The 13,972-nt window shown below is 37.6% G+C and overlaps 1 protein-coding gene across 4 annotated transcripts in view; it reads right to left on the minus strand.

The window, feature by feature from the left end:
- The window catches only part of LOC127447025 (ganglioside-induced differentiation-associated protein 2), a 32,522-nt gene that overhangs the window by 18,196 nt on the left and 354 nt on the right, over positions 1-13,972 (minus strand). Inside the window, exons 2-10 of one of the 4 annotated variants that reach the window (XM_051708471.1) lie at positions 13,353-13,388; positions 12,205-12,411; positions 10,640-10,779; positions 10,323-10,476; positions 8,187-8,275; positions 7,966-8,042; positions 7,474-7,633; positions 4,240-4,390; positions 3,710-3,786 (exon numbers count right to left, since the gene is read on the minus strand). In XM_051708471.1, the coding sequence (XP_051564431.1) occupies positions 3,710-3,786; positions 4,240-4,390; positions 7,474-7,633; positions 7,966-8,042; positions 8,187-8,275; positions 10,323-10,476; positions 10,640-10,779; positions 12,205-12,404 (1,048 nt within the window). In that variant the 5' untranslated portion in view covers positions 12,405-12,411; positions 13,353-13,388. Of the gene's footprint in view, positions 1-3,709; positions 3,787-4,239; positions 4,391-7,473; positions 7,634-7,965; positions 8,043-8,186; positions 8,276-10,322; positions 10,477-10,639; positions 10,780-12,204; positions 12,412-13,352; positions 13,564-13,972 lie in introns of those variants that run through there. The other 3 variants (XM_051708469.1, XM_051708472.1, XM_051708468.1) reach the window with 3 other exon arrangements.

Below are 13,972 nucleotides of genomic sequence, written 5' to 3' on the forward strand. Positions count from 1 at the left end.
TGAGGCCCCGAATTCTTGCAGGTGGTATAGCTGCCTATTCGTCTTGGCAAAATGCCTCCAGGTCATGCAAAGTCTTTGGTCGTCTTGCATGAACTGCACATTTGAGATCTCCCCAGAGTGGTTCGATGATATTAAGGTCAGGAGACTGTGATGGCCACTCCAGAACCTTCACCTTTTTCTGCTGAAACCACTGGAGGGTCAACTTGGCCTTGTGCTTAGGTTCACTGTCGTGCTGGAAAGTCCAAGAGCGTCCCATGAGCAGCTTTTGTGCAGAAGAATGCAAATTGTCTGCCAGTATTTTCTGATAACATGCTGCATTCATCTTGCCATCAATTTGCACAAGATTCCCCTTGCCCTTAGAGCTCACCCCCCCCCCCCCAAAACATCAGTGAGCCACCACCATGCTTCACAGTGGGGATGGTATTCTTTTCACTATAGGCCTTGTTGACCCCTCTCCAAACATAGCGCTTATGGTCGCGACCATAAAGCTCTATTTTGGTCTTGTCACTCCAAATTACAATGTGCCAGAAGCTGTGAGGCGTGTCAAGGTGTTGTCGGGCATATTGTAACTGGGCTTTTTTGTGGCATTGGCTTCTTTCTGGCAACTCGACCATGCAGCTCATATTTGTTCAAGTATCGTCGTATTGTGCTCCTTGTAACAACCACACCGTCTTTTTCCAGAGCAGCCTGTATTTCTCCTGAGGTAACCTGTGGGTTTTTCTTTGTTTCCCGAACAATTCTTCTGGCAGTTGTGGCTGAAATCTTTCTTGGTCTACCTGACCCTGGCATGGTATCAAGAGATCCCCGAATTTTCCACTTATTAACAAGTGATTAAACAGTACTGACTGGCATTTTCAAGGCTTTGGATATCTTTTTACATCCTTTTACATCTTTATAAAGTTCCATTACCTTGTTACGCAGGTCTTTTGACAGTCCTTTTCTGCTCCCCATGGCTCAGTATCTAGCCTGCTCAGTGCAACCACGTGAGAGCTAACAAACTCATTGACTATTTATACACAGACACTAATTGCAATTTAAAAAGCCACAGGTGTGGGAAATTAACCTTTAATTGCCATTTAAACCTGTGTGTGTCACCTTGTGTGTCTGTAACAAGGCCAAACATATATATGTAAACTTTTGATCAGGGCCATTTGGGTGATTTCTGTTATCATTATGATTTAAAAAGGAGCCAAACAACTATGTGATAATAAATGGCTTCATATGATCACCATCCTTAAATAAAAGACAGTTTTTTTGCATGATCAGTCATATTTTCAAAATCAATACCAAAATTTCACAATTTCTGCCAGGGTATGCAAACTTTTGAGCACAACTGTGTATATATAAGCAATATCACACTAGCAAGAGTGCAATATGGCCCTATATCAGCACTGCTGTGATTCGGCCAAAGGCCGAGTGCCGTAGGAAATCACAGTGCGCTGATTTAGAGCCATATAGCACAATTGTGAGTGTTATATTGCTTATATACAACAATGAACAAGTAAATAAAAAAACGCATTTAAACGGTCACAGAAAACGCATTTGTGCATGGAACTACTTTCTTATGCGACGATGCAGAATCTGCCGTTGCTGGTTCAAACCAAATCATGCGTCCAAGCCTCTCAAAAACATCACTACAGAACTACTAGTATCACAGCTTGGGCTGTTTCTAAGATGTTACTGGAGAAACAAGGATGTGTGTGTGTGTGTGTGTGTGTGTGTGTGTGTGTGTGCGTGTGTGTGCGTGCGTGCGAGAGCGAGAGATAGCACGTATGTGATCACCTGTTGATGATGCTGTAGTCTGTTAGTCAGCTTTCTGAAGATAATGTAATTTTGGTGAAATGCATCCTGTTTTCTCAGTGGAAAAATAGCCATCCAAGCAGGGGTATTCCTCCCTAGCCGGTGCGCAAGTGTTTTTCACTATTGAAACTGTCCTCTACCATTTATCCTCTCCAATGTGGAAAGTCCGGTAAGAGGTAAGCGCCTTGAGTTTGTGTAATTAATCAGTCTGTTGTGTCTCTCAGCTGTGATAAGCCTTAATGCTGAAGTTGTTCATTTAAAGCTGTTTAAAGCTATTTCCTAGCTTTAGTAGTATAATAGTAATACGAGCGATCATGGAGTGCTGTTGAATATAAACACTGAGTGATGCTGACTCACTTCACGTCACTAACTGGCTCATATTACACATAAAAATGGTCTTTTGCCTCCACCAGCTGGCAAAAATTTGTAATGTCACAAAATTAAATGTAAAGAGACAGCTCTTAACACATCTGCACTGCTCTTACACTTAGTTTAGAATGGCATGAACGGAGTGATACACAGTGAAGCGCCCGAGTGATGATGGGGTCTCTCGTCCAATCAGATTCGAGGACCGGAACTAACAGTTGTATATATACACTACTGTGCAAAAGTCTTAGGCACATAAGATGTTTCACAAAAGCATTTGTCTTAAGATTATTTATATCTTCAGCTTTAGTGTGTCAATAGGAAATATAAGTTAGACTCCCAAACATTACTTTTGCAAATAGAAAAATTTAGAATAGGAGAACAGGGAGCCCTGCAACAGATGTCATGGCCCCCATAGAGCCCCCCACTGAACATTGAGTCAGTCTGGGATAACATGAAGAGACAGAAGTAATTGAGACAGCCTAAATAAATAAAAGAACTGTGGTGAATTCTCCAAGAAGCTTGGAACATCCTTTCTGCCAACAACCAAGAAAAACTGTGTCCAGGTGTACCTAAGAGAATTGGTGCTGTTTTAAAGGCAAAGGTGGTCACACCGAATAATGATTTAGCTTTTTATGTTTACTGGACTTTGTATGACATTATGTGATAAATGAAAACCATTTATGCCATTATTTTTGAAGACATCCTCATTATGCAACATTTTTCACAAGTGCCTAAAACTTTTGCACAATACTGTGTGTGTATATATATATGTATTAGAATTAATGTTTTGCAGTATATTATAAGAAACATTTGGAGGTGTGTAACCAGATGTTTTCATATAGTCCATCCTCATGGGATATTTTGTACATGCTTGCTGAGGTAAACAGCTGGAGAAAGACTGCCCCTCTTTGGTCGAAAGAGACAATGTCATTCAGATATACTGTGCGAGTAAGATCTACAAGCCAGTCTGACTGAAAGTATTCCCCCTTGGTTTACTGCAATGATGATTAAAAGCAGAATTAAATAATTGAATTTGGTGGCACTACTGCTTTTGGTGGACATAATGTGTACAGACTGTGGTAAAATGACATTAAGTAGCTGGTTTTAAACTCAGTAGGTGAGTTAACAAACAAGCTTTGATGCTATTTGACCTAAGCAACAAAAAAATGACAACAATGATGATAAATATGTATTAACACAGCAACTGTTACTTTGGTGGTTATTTTTTATCCTGAAATTGAGAAACAAGAGAAATGGATTACAGAACCCCCTGATGCTGCACTCAAATGAGGCGGAACAAAGGTTTCCTGCCCAAAGTGCAAACACACAGATGGAGGGAACAAAGTCCACATGTGCACAGCTATATACAGTGAGACAGCAACAAATGAGCATGTGCTGAAGAACGTGTGAGAGATGAAGCAGACAGACATAAAAGCACTTCACACTAGCACTTCACATTACTACAGGAACACCACGTGCATTAACATATACTTACAACATACAAGAAACGCACAAAAATATTCAAGTGAGATCAACTGACCAGTCTGATATAGTGCCTTTAACGCTGCAATGTCTGACAGGTCCTCTGCTCGAGCTCTGCACAGCCAGCGGTTATAACTGTATAGAGATATGAAACAACTACATTACATCTAAGCTACTTACAATTATGTATCAAACAGAATGCTAGAAAAATACACAAATTCCTTTCTGTGTTTCAGAATACATATGCCTCATTCATGAAACATGAGTAGAACAAATTCCTGTATGAATCATAGATAAAACTCTTTCTACATAAAGAGTTGCATTCAATTCAATGGTACAAAATTATGTACACATGAATTTATGAATGATTTGCACAGCAATTTGTTTTGTTCGTGTTGTATGAAAAAGGTATATTAATTTATGATATTTTTACAGTAGTATTAATACCTTTGGTAATGATGGTATTTTGCTGAAATTAAAACACATTTCTCTAAAGGGTTTGGTGGGGTAATATTGTAGTTGGCAAGTAAACAAGGCTTTTTATTTTGTAAAAGGTGATAGTATAATTAAGACAACTGAAGTTTTTACTTTCTTTGGTGCTGTTTCTGCTGGGCTGCTTCAGACAGTTGACCTTGAAGGATGAGTTTACGCTGCTTATCCACGTCCCCTTCCATACGAGCGAACGCATGACTTCCTACAAGCCCTAGGTCCGAATCCAGTGAGTCATCTCCAGAATCATCTGTAGAAAATTACATTAACATCACTATTATGTACTTATTAGCTCATATTAATACACTACACTGAGTTCTGGATTTTACAAGAAAAACAAAATCAAAGGGACATAAGTGCACTGAAGCACAAATGCTTTTGCTGTGACAAAAAGTAAAATATTCTCTCACACACTTGGAATGGACATTTCCAGGTTTATTGAGCACTACAGTATGGTACATTCCACCAGGCCTGACCTCCCACCCATAATCAGAGCTGGGAAAGTCAGTGGTGTATTATGTACAGCCAGGCAAAGCATAAAATGATAGTCTTGTTGTCCGTGTATACATTTGTTTGCTAGATTCTCTGCTACAGGCCAACATTAGCCATATCTGAACAGAAATGTAAAGAAAGTCCAGTTTGAAAAGACAAAAACAACTTTTCTAATTTCCTCAGCAAAACCACATGAATACAGTTCAGACCGTGAAAGAGATTCAGAAAATATATATATATATATATATTTCATATTGAGACACTAACAGGTAAACAAGAGGAGTATGGCCAAACAGTCAGCATCTAGCAAGGCACATAAATCTAGAAGAGACATCTCCAGGACTCAATTAGACAGTCTATGTCTAAATGAGTCCATGTAAATACCATGGTACATTAATATGATAATCATTTAGTACCATAACATATATTAAAGTACAGTACCATGGTATTACCAACTGATACTAACACTGTACAACGGTACTGCCAAATATCTTTTTAGTAAGGGTAATAAGAAATGTAATAACAGAAATTGAAAATACAGGATAAATTAAATGGGCATGAAGGGAACTGGACAGAAAAAGAAAAAAAAACTGGAGAGAGCAGATTAGGCAAGTATGTTAAGGCACAATTTGAACCCTGAAACCCCTACATGGTTTGGTAGACTAATCCATAAGGACTGGGCTCTATTAGAGAAGGCCTAGTCACCTGCTGTCTTTAATATTACTTTCAGAATGACAAGCAGGCCTGCATCACATGATGAAAGGGCACATATGGGGACAAGGGCTTGAGGAGATCAGGCAGAATGGAGACTGGGAGGCTGTGTCAGGTTTTGAGCATTAAAAGTATGTCCTTTAAAGTCTTTCAGAGCGAAAGTATGAGAACAAGCACTTCTGCTTCCCATCAAGACCATCCACGGTGTTTTTGACCAATTCAAGTTCACAATATGTGATGAGACATTTAAACAGTAATTCAAAGAAATTATACAACCAAGGTGACAAAGTTGTAATTTAGTTTTTGTACTGCAGATTATGTGTTTTGAGAAGGAGCCCCAAAACTGAACCTTGCGGGATACCCTACCTCAGAATGTTAAAAACGCAAGATTAGTCCCCCACGTGAACCACATTTTAATTGTACCATTAAGTTCATAGCATTGTGGAAGTCAGAGCAGTTGTGCCATTTTTTGGGATATGTGGTAGTACATTTTCTTAAAGGTGAAGTGCATTATTTTCTGGATGTTAAAATCCTTTGTTCTATCCCAGCATAATATGCAGAGTCAACTATAAGTAAACCATTCATAGGCTGATTTCCTCGAAAAGTGTACATACTTTATCCCTGTTGCTAAAAGCATTGGTCTGTTCGAGCATCACGACCAGTTCAACACAGCGACTTTGACTCAACCAATGGTGTGAGTTTGGAGCGGGACTATTTGTTTCTCCAGCAAATGGGAGACAGGGGGTCGTGTGGGGAGGGGATGTTCAGGATACAGATCTGTTTAAAAACAGCTGTTATTTTGGAACTTCATCTTTAAGGGATCATGTTTGTTCTGATTAGGGTTTGCTGTCATTTTTATTGGCTCAAGCAAAGATACAGAAACAAAATTAAGTAGAATTATTAATGTCCTTAACTTGAAAATAACTTATAATATTTAAATTGGTAACTTGGGCTGCCTTGCCAAATCCTGGACTAAAGCATCCAAAAGTAAGCAGTGAAGAGCAGTGTGTTTATTTACACAGAGCCTGGCTTTTGCTCAGTGTGTTTGAGTTGGATCTCCAGCTAAAGTGAGAGGTGATCACCTTAACACAGCTGGCACATAGTCTACACAATCTGGGCTTGAAATAACGACAAGCCAACAAATATAAAAGTTCAATCTTCCACTAACAAATAAATATACACATGTGCTCTAAGCGCCATGGCAAGCGAGGGATCCAAATATAAACTCATTCTCCTCTTTTCATATAAGTGCCCATACATAATCTTACTGGGCCTGTTTGAAAGGAGAAAAGTCTGCTGTAGTCGGAGCACCTGTTGTAGGATAAAGAAGCTGTGGCTCATTGCCAGCTGAACTGGACTTGTGAGAACAGAAAGCAATGAATGACCAGGGAGGAAGAGATGGTTCATTTAACAGTTCGGCAGCTCCATGCTGTTTATAACCATCATTCTGTCTATCACATTATTTGGACACACTAAAGATTTTACATTCTGTTATAAGATAGATTACTGCCAATGATTCTGTAACAATTATAAACATACTTTGAATTACAGCATTTCCCATCCTCAAATCCCTTTTTCAAATTGGTGATGACAATGCAGGAAGCAAATAATATAGCACATTAGGCCACACTGGCAGTGTTTCTGCTACATAACACAGCTTCAGAAAATAACATGATTTCTGGGCTACTACATATTACCTTTAATAACAGCCATAAATTATAAAATGGATCAGGAGTGAGCTACTGAGGACTAATACAAACTTGGTTTGGGTGCCTGTCATTGCATGTAACATCAAGTTCAACAGACTTTGTTTTTTTTTTTCAAACAATGGGTAAGTAGTTTGCTCAGTTACCTTATACAGCTTCATTAAAGCCAATATCACCAAAGACTGTGTTTATACATTGGTTTACAAAGCATTTACTCCGTATTTTCTGCTGAATTAAAAACAGTCGAACTGATATTTGGTTGATGCGTTGTTACTAGTTAGGTGTTCAAGATATAGTTCAGGCAAACATTTACCAAACAACCAAAAGGAGTAAATGTGAAGGAATACATCCACCTGAAAGCTTTAAAAAGATGTTAGATAAAAGGACAGTAGTTTTGTTAGTATCTTGCTATTGTTAAGCTCACCCTCCAGATTTCCTGGCTTTTCAGCAATGCGGATCTGTCTTTCTGGGACCACAGGCTCCCCCTCGTCATTGCCAATGTCTGCAGGGAGAAGAGGCAGACTGGCCTTCTCTTCTTTCTTTGAGCGTGGGAAATATAACGGCATTAACTTTCTGTACACAGACTGGAAAACAGAAGCAATAATTACAATTACTGCACTATCCATGGACAACAAATCATGTAATAGATTAGTCTTTTTTTATTTAATTCATGAAAAAAAAAAAAAAGGATTTTCAATAGGAAGAATAAAAGTTTTTATTTTATGTTGTATATCATACAAAACACTAATGCATACTGTAAAATTCTCACACTCACTTAAAAAAACACTCACCCACAAACATAACAAATTTGAGATTGAGGTAAATTAGGGAGAATTTTATGAGGGAATGAGAGCACACAGTTGAGGGTTAAAGGATGGAGGCTGTTGCGTAACTGTGAAAACGAAATGGCACGCACCTCTTCGACATCCGAAACGGCAAACACCACAGTTTCAATGTTTTCACCATGGTTCTCCAGAAATCTACGAACAGTCCCTGAAAAGAGAAAAGTGGGAAAATACATTATGACGACATGAAGAGACTTAAATATATTGTCCTTTTGAATTTCACTGAAAAAGGAAGATCTACACATGTGTTTGACTTACTACATATGATATAGGATTGGTAAAAGGAAAGTACTTAATGCTATATGTGTGGCGTCCTCCAGTGGATATGCTCTTTTGACTGTGCTGACCACACATAAACCCACAGACGCCATTGCATGTTCCCTGAGAAAAGAGACACAACCAATACACACATTAATATATACAGTATTAAAGTATGATTTAATATCGGCATGCTTTAGAGATTAATAGAGAGATAATTATCCTGATTCCAGTAAGTAAAGACATCTGTGTCTCTGATGTCACATATTTCACATAAACAAGCATCAACAACACCTACGGTTGACACACACTCTTCCTGTTATATTCAAATGCCAAATGAATGTGGCATTTATATTTAGTCAAGAGTGAGCACGCACTCAAAAATGGCAAATGTACTGATTTGAAGTCGGAATCTAAATCTTCTTTAATCACATTTTTCACCAGTTTATAGTTAGCATCCCACCCTATTTCCAACAACCATAAACCAGGTCTAAGAGTAGCACAGGTATGTGAGGTTGCTTATTTTCACCAGATATTATCATTGATAATTATCAGTTATTGCACATGGAGGTTCTTACTGTTTCTCTCACCCTCAACTGATTCATCGGAAACATAGGGTGCATCCTAAATCTGAAAAACGCTGCCTGTGCAGGCAAGATACAGAGGCAGAAGGTCATTAAGACATGATCGAATACAATGTGTTATGATGCCTTCATCTGGCCAATTTTTGAAAACAGAATATCCTTCGCTGCTTCTAATATCCCACAAGTGCGGGCATTTCAGCAGTTGGTGGAAAGAATAAAGGAATAAAATTCTTTATAAATAAGGCTGGGTAAAAATATCGATTTTCCGATGGATCGCGATCTTCATTTGAACGAGATCGATTCTTAAATCCCAAGTTCGATCTTTCACTCTACAGTATGTGGTAACCCTCTATAAAATCACTTGCATGTGCAACCAAATCTCAGGCTAAGTGAATAAAAATGTCTGTGATTAGCCACTGGCAGGTAAATGTTCAGATTTCACTCACCAGTGATTGAGTAGTATAGTGAATTTAGGTCCTTTCATATTTCCCTTGCATGTTGAGAGAAAAATTTGGTTTGACTCATTCTGCGTCCAAAGACAAGAGCCACAGATCCATTTGTCATTGAATAATGTCTCTTTTAATACCCTTTCTGTTTTTTTTTAACAGTCAGTTATTGATGAAAAACAACAATTTTTTTTTTTAATTCTAATCACACATGGATGCACTAAAAAAATTAAGCACATCTTCACTCGTTATATGCATACTTTTAAATAGTACAAATTATGCAAGTAAACAAAACAAATGTAAAAAAATATATATATGCAACATAATATATGCAATTTCAAGACATTAATTGATGGAATTGACTCAATTTTAAACATTTTAAAAAGCTAAAACCAATTTGATGAAAAACTAATGATCTGTAAAATTTATAATTTCAAATTGTACCTAGAATGGTTGCCTAGAAGGTTCCTTTATAATTAAGAGCATTAGCTGAGAAAGAATTTCAATGTAAGCAAAATGGACATTGTAACAGAAATGTACCCATATGAATCGATATTGAATCGAGATCCGAATCGAATCGAGAGCTTGTGAATCGGAATCGAATCGGGACATCTGCATCAATACCCAGCCCTATTTATAAATGTCCGTTTTCCACCCAACTTCTGACTCCTTTTTTTTTTTTTTTTTTTTTTACAGAGTAATATGTATTCTAGTTACCAAATATTTGCTTTGTTATCTCTGAACTTAATTTGCCTTTGTTTTACATCATTAGACATGATGCTATCTGAAACCAGATTCCTTAGGTTACCTCAAAATGATGCCTGTTTAAGTAACTGACTCATTGACTACTGGGCAGCAAGGCAGTTGCCTTAAATTTCAGACACAGCCACAGTCTGAGTTTGCGGCGACACTTGTCCAGATCATGATGGCGATTCTAGTTGCTAACCGGCAATTGTCCACACTGTGCAACCTGCTATATTTGAACTGCTTTAATATCTGATCTTAGTGACAGACTGATAAGAAAACTAAGTATATTTATTTGGTATAACCATGTCAGGATAACCAGTCAGAATAAAGGTAGATCATAGCATACAATTGTACAGCAATCTCCCCATTAGTTTGTGCAATGGTCAAGCTTACTTGGCCAGCTGCATGACGTTTCTGTAACAGCTGTATAAAGAGCTCTCTGCAGCTGTCCTGTACTTGGCTTTATATTTGGGCCCAACTGTATGAATAATGAAGCGTGCAGCCAAGTTAAAGCCCTCTGTCATTTTTGCATCACCCGTCCGACATCCTGGAATAATACACATATCCATATCCTTTACACTCCTATTACAAACAAAAAGCTGATCTAACATCTGTTTTAATACTCCATACCAAACAGGAAACTATGCTTATCTAATAATTTAAGATCACACTTACAGTTCTCGATCTGCTGTCCAAGTAGCACCCCCTACCTTTCAGCTTGAGTAGTTCATCCCTCAGCTCGGGCCCCGCATATCTGTGAATTATATGTGATACGGGGTTCTTGTCCATTAGTGTCTCGTTACTTGTATTGACGATCGCAGTGCAGTTTAAAAGTGCCACATCTCCAATACTGCGAAATGAGAGAATAATACAACCCATTATTGTTAAAGAACACCTAGTATAAGGTATGAAATTGCTGAGAGGACAAATATAGTGTAGAAATGATTATTATTTTGTTATGATGTTTATATTAGTGGTGCACAATTAATTGAATAAAATTATGGAGACTGCAGTTATGGCTGCCGCAAATAACTAATTGTGAAAAGTGCCCATTTCAGAATTCCCTTTAGGTATACTCCAGTCTTGTCTAATTTTTCTATTTACAATGTGTTTTTTTTTGTTGTTTTTTTTGCAACATTGAGCATTGTGACCAATCAGAGACATGCCCATCGTTTGCATGAATGCAATGGTGAATCAAAGTATTCAGATTAGTCTAGTCCCAGACAGAATCTGACCTTTTTTTTTTTTTTTTAATTTCTGTGACGATTTTGTTGGAAAATCTACAGAATTTTGCAGAATGGATTTTAACATGGTAAAATGTGTTAAACTGATTTGAAAGTACTACAGTCTTTATGGCTGCTGAAGGAATGATCAAATTGTCTTAAATACATAATGTAAATTCTAAATATATAGTGTAAATTATATTAATTGAAATCAATAGTCGCATTTACAATATTAAGGGAAAAATCAACAACTATGATGTGTCATAATTGTGAAGCCCTACAATATAAAATTATTAATATTAAGTGTTTGTGTTGCAAAAGTTTAATGATTTAAAAGAACAATAAAACAATTACACACACACACAGAGAAACGTTTTAAGTTCCATCTGTCTCAGTGTATCAGAGCATCAGACTAGAGTGACACTTCTGAGACTGGCAGAATACAACTTCTGTGCACTCAACAAATCCTGTATGTGCAATGTTAAATTCTATTCCAAATGTAATTTTCATTTCAAGATATGGGCAGGCTTTATGAATTCTCTTTGAATTACCTCATGGAGAAGTTGCTTTGCTGTGAATTTCCTCTTTTTTGAAAAAGAGAAACTTTAAACTGGGTGGGGGTGCACTTAGGACTTACAAAGGACTTAAATATGGAATATGGATTACTTTTATGATGCCTTTATATGCTTTTTGGAGCTTCAAAATGTTGGTCACCATTCACTTGCATTGTAAGGACCAACAGAGCAGAGATATTCTTCTAAAAATCTTCATTTGTGTTTAGCAGAAGAAAGAAAGTCATACACATCTTAGATGGCATGATGGTGAGTAAATGGTGAGAGAATTTACATTTTTGGGTGAACCTTTAAATCCTGCCCCAACACAGCTATATCAGTCAGAATGACCTCCTAGGCTGCACTATAAAGAGGATGTATGCGCAGGAGGGAATGAAAAGTTGAGATCATCGGGCCTGGTGCAAAAAAACCCGATGCATGAGCAAATAGCAGGGGAACAGAAAAGTACTTAGGCCTAAATGATTAAAAGTTAAGACTCACAAGAGTACAATCTTGCTGTTGATGTCTTGTCTGAAGGGGAAAGGGGATGTTAACGAGTTGAGCTGATTGGTCAGGTTGTCCTCCTCCTCTCTAAAATGGTTCTCCCCACCCTTCTCCCCATCTTGATCTCCCTGAGGCTGGTCCCACGTGGGGAGGCTCTGGACCTCCACAAACTGTGAAGGAGCTCCCAGGGGATCCATGCTATTGCTTCACAGGGCAGTTGTAAACAGAAAAGACACAGATAAGCATTACCACACAAAGGGGCTGTAGTGCATGAAGACCTGGGGCCATATTAATGCAACCATACACAGTCAGACGTTTATTTCAAGTTTAACATGCCAGCAGGGGGAATAAAAGCTTTCAGTGAATTTTAACAAGGCTACTATGTTAAATAAATTACTTGGAGAGCGATAATATTGTGCATAATACTTTTCAAACAGTCTGGATATTTTTAATTTTGTATATAGTATGCATGATGCTTTCTCAAAAATGAATGAATGCACATGTCCTAAAATTCCCCAAACAAGTCACAATGTTGGCTTTATAAAGAAATGTGAGGATACTTATACAGGTATTCAGATTTGATTTTTATGCCTGGGGCAGCAATTATAAGGTCTGACAAATGTAGTGTTTATTAAAGTTATTGACTTTAAAGCACAACAAAGAGACTCTATCTATCCTTGCAGACAGGACTCCAAGAACAGATAAGATATTCAGCAGAAATGAGTTGCATGTGTAATGGTCAAATCCCCAAATTAGATTTCAACAACAACAACAAAGCCTTGCATTGGATCAAGTATATAAACTTAAATCTCAATCGTAAAATACAGAAGCCATAGAGCACAGTATTATTTTTCTACAATTTTCACTTATAACTAATTAACTTTTACGCAGCTTAGAACAAGAAACAGCTAACGTTAAATTGCACAACATCATGAATCAGGAAAGTCATGCCAAAAGGCAGAAATTGTATAGTGGTCGTCCGTTGAGCCCCACTCTGTGAATAATCCTTGATTATAAGATCACTTTAAGCACAACAGAAAGGAAAGCATCGCTCCATAATAATTCTAGCCACTGTAGTTTATGTCGACATGTGAAAAAATGAAACAAATTACAACCACAGTCAATCATAATGAACAGGAACCTACCAGGTCTCCACAGGTGCAGCTACTCAATCCTGCCTACTGCAATAACAAAACAACAATAACAAAAATAAATCCGTTTTAGAAAGACCTGTATACCATAGTTATATTTCTAAACTTCCGCTTTAAATGTGGGCCATTGTTTAAAACGTGATTCAACTGCTTATGGTCAACAGTTATTCAGCCAGTTTCCTGATCAGCTGATTCACGAGGACAAAACTCATCACTTCCGGCATTGCAGTAAGAGAAAGTCGCTATGTTGACGCTGTGTGTAGAAAGTGCGCACATATGTTCAAATCTCCTCCGCTTTTCGTTCTGCTATTACATATACATTCAGAAGTGCATAAAGCTAACATAATAGTAGGTTTAAGTCGTTTATTATTATTTTAAGCAAGTCGATATTCCTCATGAATGGCAACTTCAGCAGACCAAATCAATCGATACTATGTAAATCATTCACAAGAACGGACCATTAAAACACATAAACAGGGCAAACAATGATAATTCACTCATTTTAATTGGAATGACACAAATGTCGAGTGAAGTTACAAAAGTTACATTTCTGTGTTACGTCTTAGTTCAAGTCGATAATCTACTACCTCTGCCTTTATTGGATGTCACACATG

The sequence above is a fragment of the Myxocyprinus asiaticus genome, chromosome 10, assembly GCF_019703515.2.
Source record: "Myxocyprinus asiaticus isolate MX2 ecotype Aquarium Trade chromosome 10, UBuf_Myxa_2, whole genome shotgun sequence".
NCBI classification, from domain to species: domain Eukaryota; kingdom Metazoa; phylum Chordata; class Actinopteri; order Cypriniformes; family Catostomidae; genus Myxocyprinus; species Myxocyprinus asiaticus.